This window comes from Pristiophorus japonicus, chromosome 1 (assembly GCF_044704955.1).
Source record: "Pristiophorus japonicus isolate sPriJap1 chromosome 1, sPriJap1.hap1, whole genome shotgun sequence".
Classification (NCBI taxonomy): domain Eukaryota; kingdom Metazoa; phylum Chordata; class Chondrichthyes; family Pristiophoridae; genus Pristiophorus; species Pristiophorus japonicus.
Window position 1 is genome coordinate 90,406,390 of NC_091977.1, and position 20,547 is coordinate 90,426,936.

A 20,547-nucleotide genomic window follows, 5' to 3' on the forward strand; every position below is an offset into this window, starting at 1 on the left:
TTAAAAGTTTAAAAAAATGCAATAGGCAGCTGTTGACTATGGGTTTTGAAATGAAATGCGGTATATATAAAGGGAACTTTGGAATTAGCAGTTTACTCCCTGAGTGAAAAGGATTTTATAAAGCAGAAATAACAAAGATATTAATAATACAACTGCATACTTTCTCATTACACTCGCAAAATAAGCATGAAAATACACAGTTACACATCTCTGAAGAGAATATAGCTAAATTGTAGGGTAACTGCTTAAGCACTAGGTGGTGCAATTGTTTCTCTAAAAAAATGTCATGACAAAGAGACTTAAAAATACAGAAAGCTGTTGGCATATCCGGTCACTTTAAATGTTGTATTGAAAAATTGAATATTTCTTACCAAAAAGTACAATAAGGATGTACAGTTCACCATTGTTTTATGGTCTGGGGCACAAGGGACCTTCCTCAATGCACATGCCTCCTACAGGTTGTGAAATTGGGCTTTATAAATGAATGTATTCTTCTGTAACATTTTGGAGCTAGTGTGATTCCATGGGTGTACCTATGAAAAATTGGGACTAATTTTTATTGCATCAGGTAAAGGTTGAATCAAGCGACGGAAATGCAACAACAATTTTATATGAAAGTGATAAAAATTCAATGACCATTTTCCCCCCGACAGAATAAGACAGAAAATAGTTTTAATAACATCCTTAATTACAAGTGTAGGGCTGATTAGTACCAACAGTAACATATTCTACACTTTAGTGCATTCTGCTCTGGAAGCACTTACTTTATTCAGCAGATTGAGGCACCATTTAACATTTTGAAAATGTCATTAACTGAGTTTCCAGTATACACATTTGTGTAAATATGCTGAAATATCTCATACACTGTAGGAAGATTAATTAAAATCAGTTCTTCATGGGAAATGGCTACAAATTTAAATGTGGATTAAAACAACATTCATTCCACTGAGGATATATTTGTGTCTGAACATATATCCATCTGGAGATAATCTCTTTGTATACATTGCTTCAAAATGGTAGAATGTCCATCTGAAGTTTAATAAATTAATCATTGAGACAGATTCCCCACTCTCCCCCACCCCCCACAACATGGCACAAAGTGCATGTTTTACTGATAATGGAAATAGAGTCTAAGATTCACTGTAGGATTAGGTCTGCAGTATGAGTCATGGCATGAATGCAACTGGATGACATCATGTGTGAAACAGAATTCTACCCACAAGCTTTAATGAGACACAAGCCCAATTGTTGTGCTTGTTATTCTCACCGCAACTCCTCTATTAATGCTGATATGATGCTTATGTCATGTAATGGGTTGAGGGGAATGGGTTGAGGGGAGGATACAAAATGGGTATTTTATTGGAATTAGGTGAAGCACCAGTGAGACACATTTTAACACCGGAAAGCAACATGTAGTGCCAGTTTTCCTTATTATTATTTAAATAAATTTGTGCTTTCAGCCCCGAGCTGAACCAATGGCCCCAGTATATACGGAAAGGCGGTGATGAGCAGGGGGATGAGCACTTTTGCAGTCGGGTCAGGTCCTGAATTTAATGGCAAGACTTCATTATCATTTTTGAAATGTGTTTTCCTGGCCACAGCCAGCCAAATTCAGAGGCTGAATGGCTGTCGGGTGAGTTGGCCTGCAGGACCAGGCTGCAGCTAGGAAGTATAGGGGAGGGGAGTGAGACATCTATTGGGGGGCCTGAGAGATCAGGGGTCAGGGAGTACATCGTAGGGTGGGCCTAGAGAAATTGGGGGAGAAGATCGTGGGAGCCCAGAGAGATCGGGAAGATATCAGATTGTGAGCCGGGGGTGGGGGGGGTCAGATCGCTGGGGAGGTTTATAGGTTTCCTTGGGGGGTGGGGGCGAGGGGGCTAGAAGCGGGGTGCATTCCTGATATTCCTGGCCCACAAGCAATGCTGGAAAAGAACTTACCTGTTCCATACAGCAGTCCTCGCCGCTCTTTAGCTGCCGGGTTTCTCCAGGCCCAGGAAACCCATACAGTCAGCTTTAAAGTTGGAACAGAGAAAAGAATCTGTGGCATGCAGCCTCATTAAAATATTTAAAAGAACAAACCTGCCTCCTGGAAGTGGGTTGGTCGCCCATCCCTCGTCCTGCCACTGTTAACATCGGAAGTGGGTGGGTTGAGATTTTTTACATTTTTGCTTCCCACCCATCCCAAACTTATCCATTTTTGGGGGTTAAAATTCTCCCCTAAGTATTGGAGGTTCCTAACTGCATAAATATTGTTTTCATTCATGCTAACTCTAATCCTAATAGTTCTTTCATTTTAGAGTAAACTTAAAATCTCAACATTTTAAAAATGATTTTTCTCTGCTCCAGCTTTAATATTAACTTATACCTAAGTACAGGTAATACATTGCATAAGTAATGATTTGGTGAAAATAATAAGTTGCACTGCATGTGCAGGATACATCGGGGTAAGATGAAAAGCTGATCACATAAATGTCACTAATAAGTAGTTTAATAACATCTGCTTAGGGAACAAATATAGTTCTGTAAGCAGAGGTGCCTTCTTAAAATAGGCATGTAATAATAATAATAATAATAACTTTTATTTATATAGCACCTTTAATGTAGTAAAACATCCCAAGGCGCTTCATAGCAGTGTTACAAGACAAAACAGATAAATTTGACAAAAGCAAAATACTGCAGATGCTGGAATCTGGAATAAAAATAGAAAATGCTGGAAATCTCAGCAGGTCAGGCAGCATCTGTGGAGAGAAGCAGAGTTAACGTTTCGGGTCAATGACCCTTTGTCAGAACTGGAGAGTGTTTGTAGAAACAGATTCTTAACAAGCACTGAAAGGGGAAGGGGAAGAGAACAAAAGGGAAGGTCTGTGATAGGTTGGAAGACAGGAGAGATTAGAGAGACAAAAGGGATAATAGCCCAAATTCAAATGGTAATGCCAGGAGTTAGAAAAACATTAGTCAAGATCGGGTGTGAATAGTGGGATTATGACCAACTGCCATTAGAGACAAGGAGAAAAAAAGAAAGATAAATTTGACACTGAGCCATAAAAGAAATTAAGGCAGATGACCAAAAGCTTGGTTAAAGAGGTATGTTTTAAGGAGCATCTGAAAGGAGGAGAGGTAGAGAGACGGACAGGGAGGGAGTTCCAGAGCTTAGGACCCAATCAGCTGAAGGCACGACCACTGATGGTTGAGCAGTTATAATGAGGGATGTTCAAGAAGGCAGAATTAGAGGAACGCAGACATCTTGTGGGGTTGTAAGACTGAAAAAGATTACAAAGGTAGGGAGGGGCGAGTCCATGGAGTGATTTGTAAACAACTATGAAAAATTTGAATTCAAGGCGTTGTTTACCCAGGAGCCAATGTAGATCAGAAAGCAAAGGGGTAATGGGTGATCGTGACTTGGTGTGAGTTAGGACATGGGCTGCTGAGTTTTGGATAACCTCAAGATTACGTAGTGTAGAATGTGGGAGGCCAGCCAGAAGTGAATTGGAGTGGTCAAGTCTAGAGGTAACAAAGGCATGAATGAGGGTTTCAGCAGCAGAAGAGCTGAGGCAGGGGCGGAGGCAGGTAATGTTACAGAGGTGGAAAAAGACGGTTTTAGTTATGCTGCGGATATGTGGCTGGAAATTCATTTCAGGGTCAAATATGACACCTAGGTTGCGAACAGTCTTATTCATCCTCAGATTGATGCTTGGAAGAGGAATGGAGTCAGTGGTTAGTAATATTAACCTAAGTTTCAGTTTCCAGTTTATTCTTTCTCAAAATTCAGGACAATCCAGGGAATTGGATAAATACCTGAAGGAAAACAATTTGCAGGGCTGTAGAGAAAGGGTGGGGGAGTGGAACTAACTGAAGTGCTCTTGCAGAAGGCTGGCACGGGCTTGTCGGGCCAAATGGCCTCCTGTGCTGTAACCGTTCTATGATTCGATGATTCTATGAAAAATCATCAGATCCTTCCCTGTGTATAACATTGAGAGCAAGGCCAAATCTTTGTTTCATTACACTTTTATATATGAACTCCAATATGTAACTAATCAATCATGACCATGAGATTTTGTGTTTTGTGCGATGCATTGAAGGGTTTTGAAAAGGTGACTCCACTTTTTAACATTGTGAGAAAGGTGTTATGTTCTAAGTGAATTTTCTTTAATGAGCTCATATAGATTTATAACATAAAATGCAACAATATAACTGAGAGATCTGAATTTAATCAAAACTTGTTTTATCACTTCAAATGAGTCAGGTAGTGTTCTAATATTAAAACACTTCTGGGACAACACTTCATAGCCAGAGTACAGGTTTAGTGTGACCATACACTTCAAATCAATTTTCTGAGTGATATTGGCAGAGTGATAGTTTTTGATCCAATATACTTATCACTGGGCACCATCCATTGCTTGTAGTTGCCTATTTTTTATATTTAGCTCCTTTGATGATTGGAATCTAAAATTATGGATAGTGTAGATCTTTACATATTTTAGCTGCTTGGTTTGGAAGAGGGTAGGTGAACAAATATCCCAGGATTCAAAAATGCAGGGGATTAACAACAATTAATCAGGTTTGGAAAATAGCCACCCATAATATTTTCAAGCAATTATTTGCAGCTAGTCTTTTAAGAGACATCAGTAATTAGATTTTTTTTTGTATAATAAACAACTTTGTATCAGTGTTTACTGAAATAAAATCTCTCATCTATCATAGGTACTGCACTATCTCCTAGCTTTTCAACCTCAGGTTATTTTCTATTCAATTGGTGGAAAATCTAGCCCATAATGTCACAAATTCATTCTTGTTAAATTCCCACTGTGTATTCTTTCTTCTGTATTTCTTTGGCCCAAGCACAATGTATTACTTGGCAATCCTGCTTATGTTTGCATTGCATTAAACATTTGTGTTACTGGATGACTCATTGATAAACTGTGGATTTATAAAGTATGCTCATATTAATCTGTTCATTCCAAAAATATATTAACTGCATCAGACTCACTGTATAATAATGATCATTTTACATTCTATCATATAAAATGCACATACGTATTATAATAATATACAATAAAACAATTAAACCATTTTGTAATATTTTATATGTTGTGGAGTCTACTAGGGATGCGTGTGTAACCACATTCCAAACCTGAAACAATTTAAATTTGATCAATATGAATTAATTTACTAAACATCCTGAATTGTCCCAAGTGATACACTTTGGGTGCAGATGTGTGCTGTTATGTTACATAACTTGCCACAATTCCCTCTTGTCACAGGGGAAATGGTTAACTGATGAGCTGTTATTCTCTATGTTGGAACTGTAGAGACAGATGAATGGTGATTTCTGTATATATAAATAACTTGTCTCCAGATCTAATTGAGTATTACATTTCTGGCCTGATTGGAGCATATGCTTCATTTGTCATTTAAAAAAATGTATTACCTCTGGTAGGTTTGTGGTGACTGAAGAAGCAGCAGCATATGTTTTCAGTTCAGGGACTGTCTGAAGTCTGGTAGATTAGTGGAAAAGAAATATACGGCCTCAATACTATAAGATTCTGCAAGTTTTTTCAGCTTAGGTGAAACCACTATATAGGATTAAAGAGCAAGGAAACGGACGGTCACACTTTGAACTTCTAAGAGTTATTTTGTGCTTGTGTTGCAAGTCTGAGATTCTAATGATCTAGGGTAGGCCATTTCTCTATTCAATTGTGCCACTTTAGAGAGGGGTTTCACTATATCATGCTGATAAGAATGGGTCATTTTCCGGTTGGCAAACAGTAACTAGTGGAGTGCCACAGGGATCGGTGCTGGGGCCTCAACTATTTACAATCTATATTAATGACTTGGATGAAAGGACCGAGTATAATGTTGCTGATGATACAAAGATGGGTGGGAAAGCAAATTCTAAGGAGGACACAAAAAATCTGCAAAGGGAAGGGCTAAGTGAGTGGGCAAAAAATTGGCAGATGGAGTATAATGTGAGAAAATGTGAGGTTATCCACTTTGGCAGAAAAAATAGAAAACCAAGTTATAATTTAAATGGAGAAAAATTGCAAAGTGCTGCAGCACAGAGAGACCTGGGGGTTCTTGTGCATGCAACACAAAAAGTGAGTATGCAGGTACAGCAAGTAATCAGGAAGGCAAATGGAATGTTGGCCTTTATTGCAAGGGGGATAGAGTATAAAAGCAGAGAAGTCCTGCCACAACTGTACAGGGTATTGGTGAGGCCACACCTGGAGTTTTGGTCTCCGTATTTAAGGAAGGATATACTTGCATTGGAGGCTGTTCAGAGAAGGTTCACTAGGTTGATTCTGGAGATGAGGGGGTTGACTAATGAAGATAGGTTGAGTAGGTTGGGCCTATACTCATTGGAGTTTAGAAGAATGAGAGGTGATCTTATCAAAATATATAAGATAATGAGGGGGCTAGACAAGATGGATGCAGAGAGGATATTTCCACTCATAGGGGAAACTAAAACTAGGGGACATAGGGCCCAAGTTCCACAAGAAAAAAAACGGGCGCCCCTCCGAGCTGGGTGCCTGTTTTTCGCGCCTAAAAAAATCTTCGGTATTCTCCACCTACCTGTAGGTCCTCTGGCCCTCGGCGCAGCCAGCACGAGCTGTGGGGGGGGCGGAGCCAGGTCCCTGCGCTGAAAACAGTGCTGGGACCTTTGCATATGCGCGCTACAGTGGGCACGCAAGTGCAGTAGCTCCAGGCGCCGAACTGTGTGGGAGGGGCCCAAAGCACGCAGCCCCTAGCCCTGGCTGAATGGCCTCACTGGGGCTGCGTGAATAAGGCTCCTCCCACGGCCAGCTCCTGCTCCCCCCCGACCAGACCCGACACCCGCTCCCCCCTGCCTCCGGACCAGACCCGACACCCGCTCCCCCCCTCCCCCCCCCCCCCCCGCCGACCAGACCCGACACCCGCTCCCCCCCCCCCCGGCCCGACCCGAGACTCGAGACCCGCTCCCCCCACTGACCCGACCCGCGCTCCTGTTCCCGCTCCCCGCCCCCCCCCCCCCGACTGGACCCAATCCGACCTGCGCTCCTGCCCCCCCCCCCCACTGGACCCGACTCCCGCTCCCGGACTGGATCCGATCCGACCTGACCTCCCCCCTCCCTCCCCCCCCCCTCTCTCTCTCCCTCCCTCCCGCTCAGCAGCACGAATGGCTTTCTTTTCCCCCCCCCCTCCTCCTCCCGCTCAGCAACACGAACGGCTTTCTCCCCCCCCACCCCCCCGCTAAGTGGCACGAACGGCTGCAGAATTCTCCCTGGCTGAAGCACTTTCACACAGGTAGGAAGATGGTTTATTTAATCTTTTCTTGGCTTATAAATGTTTATTCAGATTGGATTTATTTGTATAATATTTGTAGAAGTATAAATAAGGATTTATTGTAGAATTTAATGAGTTCCCTCCCCCCCCCACCTCGTTCTGGACGCCTAATTTGTAACCTGCGCCTGATTTTTTAATGTGTAGAACAGGTTTTTTCAGTTCTACAAAAATCTTCACTGGCTCCATTCTACTTTAGTTTGGAGTACGTTTTCACTGTGGAAACTTTGAAATCAGGCGTCAGTGGCCGGACACGTCCCCTTTTGAAGAAAAAATTCTGTTCCAAAGTAGAACTGTTCCACCTGACTAGAACTGCAGAAAAAAAAATGTGGAGAATTGCGATTTCTAAGATAGTCCGTTCTCCACCAGTTGCTCCTAAAAATCAGGCGCAAATCATGTGGAAACTTGGGCCCATAGTCTCAGAATAAAGGGCCGTCCATTTAAAACTGAGTTGAGGAGAAATTTCTCCTCTCAGACGGTTGTAAATCTGTGGAATTCTCTGCCCCAGAGAGCTGTGGAGGCTGGGTCATTGAATATACTTAAGGCGGAGATAGACAGATTTTTGAGCGATAAGGGAATAAAGAGTTATGGGGAGCGGACAGGGAAGTGGAGCTGAGTCCATGATCAGATCAGCCATGATCTTATTAAATGGTGGAGCAGGCTCGAGGGGTCAGGTGGCCTACTCCTGCTCCTATTTCTTATGTTGTTATGTTGCTGTAATAAATCTACAAACATGTAGATCTAACAACAATTCCCATGAACTTCTCAGGACAATGAGATTTCCTTTAGAATTGCTGAAGCTCAACATCATCATCATAGGCAGTCCCTCGAAACGAGGATGACTTGCTTCCACGCCAAAAAAAAAGGTGTTTCGAATGAAGAACCCAAAATACATCCTCAAGGGTGGAAGATGCTTGTGCGTGAATTTTTTTTTAAACGTGTGGTGGCCGTTGCACACCAGCCACCACACGGGCTTGACACAGCTAGGTCTTGGTCCAGTGGCAAGGATTCCCCAAGACAACTGGAGACCTGCTCTGCTGCACGGATCTAGTATGCACACATATCACAGCATGGGCTGGTCCGTGCTGCCTCTGGCCCCGAACTCATGCTTCACCTGGGCCCCAATCACATCCCTCCAAATAGCTCAACATAGGAACTGAACAAACCTCAATGCTCATACCTACTGTCTACATTCATTGAAATGCAGTTAGTCAAATATTTGCCTTAAAATCATAGATAATGCCACAGATCAATCTTAAATATATACACTGAGTAAAATTGATTTTATTAGAACATTTGGAATCCTCAAGCTTTCAAACCCATTGCAGCTTGGTGCCACTTTCTCCTTTTTCTTTTATTGAACTTTCTTTGTTTAAAGTTGCCCATTTCACTCTGCAATCATCGGTATCATTAAATCACACGCTGGTCATTATTGTGTTCTGCTTTGCCTTTTTTGAAAATGGACTTTAAATGCAAAATATTTTAACACATCGCATTAAAAAAATCATTCAGTATTCTCTTCTTTTTGTCAAAGGGATTATTGATATTTAATTAAAGATATCATATCTGTACATCAGAGCACTCAGTTTGATTACTGCACAAGCACCTTGATCATTTCGACAAGCTTTCTGCTGTGTCTCTCAGCAGACGCAAGTCATCAGTGTCAAACAAAGTCTGCCGGGAACTCCTCCTCCTTGAGCAACCCACACCACGGAAGCTAAGACGCAGCTCGAGGGGCGGATGTCCCGGCCCTCCGTCTCATTTGATTGGACTGGTTAAAGACTGAAGCAGGCGAAAGACTTTCGTTGTATTTTGCAGACCTGGCGTTGTATGGTCAGGAGGACTGTCAGTCTTGAAGTGAAGCCCCAGCTCCTTCCTCCAGCTGCTGCGCTCGCTGCGCTTTGTGAGTGCGGCATTAATATTAATGAAGGAAAGCCGAGTCTGAAGCAGAAAGACTGGAAAATAAGAGAGAGAGAGAGGGAGAGGAGAAAAGGAAGAAAAAAGTTATTTGTCCTGACGTCAAATGTAAACAAGATGGCGAACCGGGGAGAGTGGAGAAGAGGAGGAGAAAGAGAGGAGAGAGTGGGAGTGCCACACAGTCTGGAAATGTGCTCTTCCACTCTAGGAGTTAGAGGCATGGTGTTGAGTCAGCCCTGACAGCGCTTTTTTAAAATTACTGTCAACTTTTTTTTTTGTTTTTTTATATATATATATGAAAAAGAAATGCACAAAAAGAAAAGCCAAACAAAATGTGTGAATCTTTCCAAAAAGCGGAAAAGGAACCGCCTGCAATGAAATGCAATAACTTCCTTCAGGTTGTGACAACTTGGAAGAAAAGGAGCCAGACTTGAGTTCAGTTGGTGGCACTACTGGGTAGAGGAAGAAAAAAAAACATTTGTTTTTTTTTTAAAAAGAAAAATATGAATTTTGCTCTTTTTATTTAAAAAAAAGTTATTTTGTGAATATTTAAAGCAAGAGGCTGCAGTTGGCTATGGTGGGGTAGCCTGTTGGCCATTCGGGTGTGTTGGAGGACAGGTGGGTGTCTCCCTCCCTCCCGGGTTTTGTGGAGGTGCAGAATATGGCTGTGAGGTCTCGGAGACCATGGATGAGCGTTGTGCTGGGGCTGGTGCTGGGTTTCACCGCCGCTTCGTGGCTCATCGTCCCCAGGGTGGTGGAGATCAACGGAAAGAACAAAAAAATCTCCAACATCTGCTCCTCGTTGTTCAACAGGGCAGGAATTGGAAGGGCAATCGGTGGAAGGAGCAGCAGCTTCGGCGGCGGCGGCACCGCCAGCAGCACCAGCACCGCCAGCAGCCGGAGCTTGGGCTGGCACAAAGACCAGCTCCTCTTCAGCAAACTCCGCAGGGAAGAGGAGACCGCGGCCGAGGACGGCGACGAGGAGGAGGAGGAGGAGGAGGAAGAGGAGGAGGAGGGCGGCGAGGGAGAGGCCAGGTCCAGCCGTGGCCATGAAGCTAGCCACCTCCGAAGCAAGCGTTTCCTCTACGTTGGGGTGATGACGGCCAAGAAGTACCTGGACTCGCGGGCGGTGGCCGCCTACAGGACCTGGGCATCTTCCATCCCGGGCAAGGTGGAGTTCTTCTCCAGCGAGGGCTCCGACAGCGTCCCCACCCCGCTGCCCATCCCCTTGGTCTCGCTGGCCGGGGTGGACGACTCGTACCCTCCGCAGAAGAAGTCCTTCATGATGCTCAAGTACATGCACGACGTCTACCTGGAGCGCTACGAGTGGTTCATGAGGGCGGACGACGACGTGTACATCAAAGGGGCTCGGCTGGAAGAGTTCCTGAGGTCCCTCAACAGCAGCCAGCCCCTGTACCTGGGCCAGACCGGGCTGGGCACCAGCCAGGAGCTGGGCAAGCTGGCGCTGGAGCCGGGCGAGAATTTCTGCATGGGGGGTCCCGGCATGATCTTCAGCCGGGAGCTGCTGCGCCGGATGGTGCCGCACATCGGCGAGTGCCTGCGGGAGATGTACACCACCCACGAGGATGTGGAGATTGGGCGCTGCGTGCGGAGGTTCGGCAACACCCAGTGCGTCTGGTCTTACGAGGTGAGCGTTTCAAAGGAGTCTGCCCCATTCTCCCCTCCCCCTGGAGTGGACAGGTTATTCTCAGTCTGCTAACTGCAAGTCACCACTTTTTTTTGTGGAAAAGTGCAGTGTCATTTCTCAATCTTGTGCCAAAATAATATAAAAGTGAACAATTTTCACTTTAGGCTGGCTGGGGTTTTCTTTTGAAGCTGAGGGGGCGGGGGAGACTTGATTGAGGTGTATAAAATTATGAGGGGCCTAGATAGAGTGGATAGGAAGGACCTATTTTCCCCCATCCGAGAGGTCAATAACCAGGGGACGTAGATTTAAAGTAATTGGTAGAACGGTTAGAGGGGAGTTGAGAACTTTTTTTCACCCAGAGAGTGGTGGGGGTCTGGAACCCACTGCTCGAATGAGTGGTAGAGGCAGAAACCCTCATCGCATTTAAAAAGTACTTGGATGTGCACTTGAAGTCCTGTAACCTATAAGGCTACGGACCAAAAGCTTAAAAGTGGGATTAGACTGGATAGCTCTTTCGGCCGGCACAGAGATGATGGGCCGCATGGACTCCTGTGATAGTGGCACAGCTTCGGCATTATCGTTGCTTTCCCCATCTCCTAATTTAACTTCAACTTGACTGAAAATAACTTGTAATAAAATGTATGCAAGAAAATAAGTACAATGTAATATACAGTAATGTAAAGGCCCAGGAATTTCCATTCTGTACACTGCTTTCATGTAACTACTTTGAGGTTTGTACTGTTAACTAGATGTGAATGCAGAATAATGCTGACGATCTCAACTGGTCAAAATAATTACTTTGCTGTTGCCTTGTCATGCAGCTGAAAATGAGCAAGCTCCTCTTGCTCTATCTTGTTTATGTTTTGTCTTTCTTTCAGTGTTAACAATGCCTCTTATACAAGTGGTTTTGTGATCACTTTCAGACTATTGTACTCTAATTGTAACATCTTTCCTCTGTTAACAAAGGAACTGAAGCTAGCAGCTCTACAGTCATGCCATCAAAGGCCTGTCATTCTGGAGTGTTTGACTACATAATTACTTCAGAATAAGTAAAAGTTTGTCACAAATAACCAGATTTTGCCAGTTTATAACTTTGGCTTCTATTGGTTATAAGTCTCTGAACACAGCTATCAATCTGTACGTTAAATTCACTGTTAACTTATACCAAAACAGATTAGGGTGTTCACTTTAACCTTTATAGCTCCCATGCTTGTGTTTTTTTGGTGGATGGATCCATTTACATTGTAAAAGAAAAACTCCCATTGAAAGTGAAGTAAATAATCTAAATGCCCATTTGCAGTGGATATGAATATGGATTTAGAATTTCAGTAGAAAAAAACGAATGAGAGGACTGCTAAAGCAGCAGTTGCAAACTAAAACTTGTGTAAGATTTTCTTTTACAATGTAAATGGATCCATCCACCAAAAAAACATGAGCATGGAAGCTATAAAGGTTAAAGTGAACTCCCTAATCTCTGTTTTTGATATAAGTTAACAGTGAATTTAAAGTACAGATTGATAGCTGTGTTCAGGGACTTATAACCAGAAAATCAGTCTGAGAACTGAGCTCAATAGAGATTTTCAAAGACGATAATGATTCATTATTCAATGGGCAGCTTTGTATTCAGGATTATCAGGTTCACAACATCACTGGCAGAATGCACACGTATTGGCCTGAGATAGTTGCATAGTAACAGTTTCAGACAGGGGAAGACGTAGGGTCCATCTGGCCCACCTAACCACAGTATTCCCCTGATGCATTCCTGATGAGCCTGAATCCCATTTGTTGACAAGAACCTGTCTAGTTCCATCTTGCAACTCATTAAGGTTTCTTGTTTCACCACTTTGCTGTTCCACAAGTTACCCTATTTTAGTTTAAAAACTTCCTCCTACATTTCTTTCTTTTGTTACAATTGTAAATATGCTTAAATTCTGTACATGACAGAACATCCTTACTCTGATCCAATTTGTCCAAACCTTTCATAATTTTAAGCACTTTTATCCTATCCCCTCTTAGTCTTGTCATCAAGAAAAAAAAAAGGTAATCCAAGGGTCAAAAATATGTGTAATATAGAAACAAATATATTTTTTCATGTAAGCTTTGTTTTGATCCTTGACCCTTGATCTGTTTAGGTCGTGAACCAATGGATGTGCACGTAGTATTTTGGTTATTTGGACAGATAATGTATTAAATGTAGGTAATTTATGAATGTCAAATCTTAGGATGAACAAGTTTGGATAAGTTATAATCCTATTTCTGTGGGGTCATCGTTAGTAGTGTCGCAGTAGTTATATTGCAGCTGTGAAATTGTGCTGTACTTTTAAGATGATTACTTTTTCATCTCTACATAGTTCTCAATTGAAATTTGAGCTATATTGCTAACTTCTGCATCCACTAAGCTGTTTTGTTATACTAGTTAAGCTCTAATAGATGGGAGGTGTTAAAACTTAAGGTTATGTAAGGGCAATCCAATAGCATATTAAAGCACTGACAAACAATGCCGTGGGATGCAGGGCTGATCCCTAACTTGCTGGCCTTATCTTGGCTGCTGTGGAGTAGTGGTTCCCATAGGAGGAAGGAAAATCAGTTGTATCGGGCATCAATATTGATGAGCAGGGCAAAAAGTCAAAGTGAAATCACTTGTCTTGATATTGAGTATCCTGTGTCACCTTCATGTCTCTTTCTTGTAAAATATTGACTCCCGATAGTCCAAAGGTTTTGTATTAAGACACATACTTTATGATATTTAACTTTAATAGCGTAGCACTAAGAGTCTCTTCACAACCACTCAACAAAACGTTTTGAGGCCCAGTGCTGCCTGTCGCTGTCGGCTATAGTTGACATGAGTTTTATAATTTCTTGTTACTCCACCTACTGAAGCTTTTAAACTTAGTGATATCTGTGTACTTCATCTCAAAGTTAGAGGAACACTGATCTGTCCCTTGAAACAGGTGCTTCATTTGACTTTCAGTAAGCAACATGGTAGTTTTCTTTGTGAGAGTAAGGAAGTATCTGATGTGTAAAGAAATGACACAATCAAGAACATTGCTCTAGAATGATTGCATACTTTATAGGCATCCATTAAACTTCTGTCTTCTGCAATCTTCATTTCCAGTGACTTTTAAAAAGCTGCATTGCAGTTGTCTTAATGTTTTTGTTTGGGCACAATTTCAATTACTAATTTTAGGCATAACTCAAGTTTTAAAATTCCCCGATCTTTTGCGCTGGTTCGGACAAATTCGTCCGGATTGTGCTGACATTGCCAGTGGAAACTCTACCCCTATGGCTCTAACAGCAAGAATGAAGCAGGAGTGTTTTATCATTACTATGTTTACTTTGAGGTTTACTGCGAGGGCCCAGGGGCAGAACAGGCCAGCCCACACTGCGATATGTGTGCGCACTGGGTCCGTGCAGCAGAGCTAGTCTCCAGTCATCTTGGTTAATCCTTGCTACTGGACCAGGGCTTGACAGAGCTCGGTCTGTGTGGTGTTTTTAAAAAAAAAAAAAAAATCCATGCACAGGCATCTTCCACCCTTCAACCTGTAGTTTGGGATCCGGAATATTAGGTCCTTCATTGTAACACCTGTGAACTCATCTCTTTTTGCGTGGAAGCAAGTCATCCTCGTTTCGAGGGACTGCCTATGATGATGATTACTTTGAGATATCTTGCCTCCTTGAAACACAGTCCAATCTGTGTTACATATCTATATAATGTATGTGAGAGGTTGCTGGAAAGGGGTTTAATTCTGTTTGTGAACTTTTGCATTCTTTCTAATTGGGGTGTCCTGACGTATAATAAACATTGATTCCTGAAGTTGAATCATTACATTCAATACTGCAGTATTGATTTTGTATGGCAAGTTAATCTAGGTTTCAACTAATTGCATTATACGGAGGAAAAGCATACCCAATGACCAGTCTGCTTGATGAAAACATTGGCCCAGAATTTCCTTGTGCTATTTGGCGCAACAACGGCTTTGGAGTTGCTTTGAGTGTTTTTATCCAAGGAAATCCACGGGTGACATATGCTGGTTTAATGTCAGAACCTCGACAAACAAAAATTTCCTTGATCATTTTTGCCATTTGAGTTACCTCTGGTGAAATCCCACTTAGCTCATTTTCATGATTCTGCCTCCCTTGCAAGAGGCCAGAGAAAGCGAGTTTCCTGCATTTTACACCAGTTCTGCACTACGGCCAAAATTTTAGGTGCACAGGACTCAATAAAGTCACTTTATCCGCTGTTTTATAGCAATTGCTTTAGCAATTTAAAAAATTTCCTGACACCTGCATTGTATTTTCAATATTTTTGAATGTTTCTTATGGCATCAGAATCTGTACATTAAAGAGAAAAGCTTCCACAATTGTATTTGCTTTAACAAATTTTGCTTAATGTGGATAAATTATGGTTTGATAGCTTCAAACTTAAGATCAATAAGATAAAAAGGGACTTAACGAAGGAAGATGATGTATGTTTCATGCTCTCTGCGGGTCCCCGATTGTTTACTACAACAACTACTTGTATTTTATATCGCGTCTTTAATGTAGTGAAACGTCCCAATGCGCTTCATAGGAGTATTATGAGATTGCTGACTTCTGCTTGTTTTATGCCATTTCTGACAACCGGGAGTATACTTATGTGATTTTCAGCAAATTTCAGCATAAGTTGTCAGTGGCAAGTTCAGCGTTGATTTTGGTGTAAGTCAGATCAAGAAAATTCTGTCCCATTATTGCTTTAAAACAGTTGTCCCAGTTAGGCTAAAATATATATTTTGTGCATGCTTTTTTTTGTGCCATGAAGTGATAAGTCAAAAGCTTTTACCTTCTAATTTCCCATCTATAACTTAAAACATTTAGGTAATTTAGAAGCTGAGTCACCCCATCTCATTCTTGGCAAATCTCCCAATAGAATTGGTAGAGGCCAAGAAACAGACAGTTGCCCACCTTCTCAATTAGGGAGGCTATGTGGCAGGGATGTAAGGAAGGAGAAGAGGAAAATAAAAATATGAATTGGAGAAAAACAATTGTTATAAAGTCCCGAACATAGTTTATTTTTTTAAAAATCATAATTTAATCCTTTATCATGCTACATTTACAGGAATGGGCTACATAGTATTTATCCCACGTATTCTTACAGTACCCCATGATTTGTGTCAGCTAACGGGAGTCCTTCCAAAATACTAATGAAGTACACGCAGATATAGAGTGTTTCTAAAATTCATTAACATGCTTCACATACACAGCAATGCTAACTGAACTGAAAGGCTTTTTTCAACAAAATCACAAGCTGACTAATCTACAATAAGTAGGAGTAAATTATTCGGCTGTAACCAAACTGTATCTTATCTAAGCAGGTCAGGCAGCATCTGTGGAGAGAGAAACCGAGTTGACGTTTCAGGTCGATGATCTTTTGTCAGAACTGACCCGCTGAGTATTTCCAGAATTTTCTTTTTTTTAATTTCAGAATTCCAACATCCGTAGTATTTTGCTTTAGTATCTTATCTAAACTTTACTTGCGTATTTTACATTTATTTATATTGATTAAAGCAAACAACATTTTCATATCTGTTTATAGAATTGTAATAGTGAATATAATGAGAAGACTACATAGTGATTTACAAATATTTCTTGCAGTGATGCAGGGGAGAGGTTGGGTGTCAGAAGAGACAAGGAATTAGTATGTAACTTAAATTCATGTTTTTCCAGATTCCTTATAGGGTAAGCGTATGACTGAATCTCTCCTTGAAATAGAAATGTAACAAAGTAATGAATTCCTTGCTCTGTATACAATTTGCACAAGATAAATCAACTGAAACATGTCATTTGTTTTTTCATCTTGTGAGTAAGCCAATTGTATAGTTGCAAATACTTGTAGTGTTTCAATGGCACATTAAATTAATAGATTTTTTAAAAAATACCTGAATTTGGGAATGGTATATATTTCCAATTTTGAACATCCAATGTCTACAGCAAGCACTACCAGGTTGGGTATAGCATGGCCATATGTTCTTTTCTGACTCGCTATACCTCTGAATCTGCAGTGCATTGAAAGAGTGGCATTTGGGTTGGCACAGTTTTCTGTGGGACTGGCACGTCAACTGATTTTGCCTCCCATGGAGTCTTACATTTCTCAGGTACAGAGATTTAATATGAAAAGCCCTGATTAGAAAGTGACACTTAAGAGGTATGCTCCAATCTGTCCCAGCAATGGGCCTTAACCCCAATGTCCTAAGATTATGTCCTGATTTTCTGTGGAGGTTGTCTCACTCGTCTACCATGACAGATCGGGACAACCCTCCACCCTTGCAGAAATTCAGGGCCTACCTCTTAATCCTTTCTCACACTAGTCATCCTTATGATAATGATTTCCCAATTTATGCAAACTATTGGGAGCTGTGTCCTGGACCCATGCCTATCATGTTTATTATTCTCATTCGTTTTACTTGCATCAATTTGAGATTTAGATGTTGCTTTGTTTGGCTGGATCCAAACTATCTAATGACTGTCAAAAATTTTCATTATTACATATGGAGCTATTTTTGCCAGGTAATTCTTGCTCTTTATTTTTAATGTTCATTCTAATTTTGAAGCCTCTGTTGGTAAAGATCAGGCTTGGAGGTATTTGGTGGAAGGAAGGATTTCTGTTTTGATAACATGATGATAACCTGTACCCTATTGATATGTTTAACATCTTACGACTATGTATTGAACTCAGCCACAGACAGTGTTGCACTCGAAGCATGGTCAATGATCTAGCCTTTTAAGTTATTGGATTTACTGATCAATATCTAAGGTTATCGTCATCATCTTAACCTGGAACACAAATATGTTGCTCTGTAAGCAGCCCTGAAAAAGGCCACATTGTCTTGGTATTAATATTATTGTAGATTTAAATTCAGTGGATGTCCTGAATTTACTCCACTGGAACATTGTTAAGGTAATTTTTTAGAAGTCTAATGCACCAGAAGTTATGATTCAGGTTGACTACAGAGAACATTTCTGAAGGTACTGCTTTACCACTTGTCCTAAAGAGGAATCTGGTATGAAACATAAAACAGGATAGGCCGTTTAGCCCTTCTAACCTGTTCCACCATTCAGTGAGATCATGGCTGATCAGTGACATAACTCCATATATCCGTCTTTGCCCCATAGCCCTTAAGAACTTGGTTAACAAAAATCTATCACAGATTTAAAATTAACAATTGATCTAGCATCAATTGCCATTTGCAAAAGATAGTTCCAAACTTCTACCACCCTTTGTGTGTAGAGGTGTTTCCTAATTTCACTCCTGAAAAGTCTGGCACTAATTTTTAGACTATGCCCCCTCGTCCTAGATTCCCCAACTAGCAAAAATAGTTTATCTCTATCTACCCTATCTCTTCCCCTTAATATCATGGAAACTTCAATCAAATCACCCATTAACCATCTAAATTCCAGGAAATACAACCCTAGTTTGTGTAATCTCTCCTTGGAGTCCAGATATCATTCTGGCAAAGCTATGCTGTACTCCCTCCAAGGCCAATATATCCTTCCAAAGTTGTGATGCCCAGAACTATTCTCGGTACTCCAGGTGTGATCTAACCAGGGTTTTGTATAGCTGCAGCAAAACTTCTTCCCTCTTGTAGTCTAATCCTTTAGATATAAAGGCCAGCATTCCAATAGCTTTTCTGATTATTTTCTGTACTGTTCATGACATTGAACTATGTACCTGAACCCCAAGTCTATTTGAACCTCCACTGTTTCTAACTTTTTACCATTTAGAAAGTACCCTTTTCTTTTTAGGTCCAGAGTGGATGACCTTACATTTGCCTACATTGAAATCCATTATCACAGTTTTGCCCATTCACTTAGTCTATCAATATCTATTTGTAATTTTATGCTTTCATCTACAATGCCGCCTATCTTTGTGTCATCTGCAAATATGGATGTGTGGCTTTCTATCCCATCATCTAAGTCGTTAATAAATATAGTGAATAGTTGAGGCCCCAAAACCGATCTCTGTGGGACACCACTAGTCACATCCTGCCAATTCGAGTACCTGCCCATTATGGGCCCAAGTTTCGAGCCGCGCCTAGAACGGCGCGGTCCCGACCTGGACGCCCGTTTTTCGTGCCACAAAGTGCGCCTAAAAAAACCCTCCAGATTCTCCAGCTCCCTGCAGGTCCTCTGGCCCTCGGCGCAGCGCAGCAGGAGCTGTAGGGGGCAGAGCTAGGTCCCTGCACTGAAAACAGTGCTGAAAACAGTGGGCACGCATGTGCAGTAGCTCCAGGCGGCCAAGACTCTGTGGGAGGGGCCGAAGCACGCAGCCCCTAGCCCTGGCCGAATGGCCTCACTGGGGCTGCATGAATAAGGCTCCTCCCGCGGCCAGCTCCTGCTTCCTCCCAACTCGACTCCCGCTTCCCGCCTCCGGACCCGACCCGACTCCCGCTTCCCCCACCCCCCAGCCCCCGGACCCGACCCGACCCGACGCCCCGGACTGGACCGGACCCGACTCCCGCTCCACCCCCCCGCCCGCGGACCGGACCCGACCCGACCCGATCCCCCGGACTGGACCCGACCCAACTCCCGCTCCCCCCGTGCCCCCGGACTGGATCCGACCTGACCTCCCTCCCCCCGACCTGACCTCCCTCTCCCCCCGGCCCGAACCGAACCACCCCCCCGACCCGACCCAACGCCACCTACCTGTAAATCTGGTGCTGGGGACGGGCCCTGCCCGAAGTCTGGAGCCCGGCCCGTTCAGCCTCCCTCCCCCTTCTCCTTCCCTCCCCCCCCCCCCCCCCCCCAATCTCCTTTTCCACCCCCCCCCCGCAATCTCCTTTTCCACCCCCCCCCCCTCAATCTCCTTTTCCACTCCCCCCCCCCCCCCCCTCCAATCTCCTTCTCCCCCCCCCCCCCAATCTCCTTCTTCCCCCCCCCCCCCCAATCTCCTTCTTCCCCCCCCCCCCCAATCTCCTTCTTCCCCCCCCCCCAATCTCCTTCTTCCCCCCCCCCAATCTCCTTCTTCCCCCCCCCCATCTCCTTCTCCCCCCCCCAATCTCCTTCTCCCCCCCCCAAATCTCCTTCTTCCCCCCCCCCCAATCTCCTTTCCCCCCCCCCCCAATCTCCTTCCCCCCCCCCAATCTCCTTCCCCCCCCCCAATCTCCTTCCCCCCCCCCAATCTCCTTCCCCCCCCCAATCTCCTTCCCCCCCCCCAATCTCCTTCCCCCCCCCAATCTCCTTCCCCCCCCCCAATCTCCTTCCCCCCCCAATCTCCTTCCCCCCCCCAATCTCCTTCCCCCCCCCAATCTCCTTCCCCCCCCCAATCTCCTTCCCCCCCAATCTCCTTCCCCCCCCCCAATCTCCTTCCCCCCCCCAATCTCCTTCCCCCCCCCAATCTCCTTCCCCCCCCCCCAATCTCCTTCCCCCCCCCCCCAATCTCCTCCCCCCCCCAATCTCCTCCCCCCCCCAATCTCCTTCCCCCCCCAATCTCCTTCCCCCCCCCCAATCTCCTTCCCCCCCCCCCAATCTCCTTCCCCCCCCCCAATCTCCTTCCCCCCCCCCCAATCTCCTTCCCCCCCCCCAATCTCCTTCCCCCCCCCCAATCTCCTTCCCCCCCCCCAATCTCCTTCCCCCCCCCCAATCTCCTTCCCCCCCCCCAATCTCCTTCCCCCCCCCCAATCTCCTTCCCC

The 20,547-nt window shown here is 43.6% G+C and overlaps 1 protein-coding gene across 1 annotated transcript in view; it reads left to right on the plus strand.

The window, feature by feature from the left end:
• Positions 1-9,064: 9,064 nt before the first annotated feature.
• chsy3 (chondroitin sulfate synthase 3) overlaps positions 9,065-20,547 on the plus strand; it is a 288,145-nt gene continuing 276,662 nt past the window's right edge. The window contains exon 1 of the mRNA XM_070881650.1: positions 9,065-10,882. Within this exon, the coding sequence (XP_070737751.1) occupies positions 9,896-10,882 (987 nt within the window). The 5' untranslated portion in view covers positions 9,065-9,895. The remainder of the gene's footprint in view (positions 10,883-20,547) is intronic.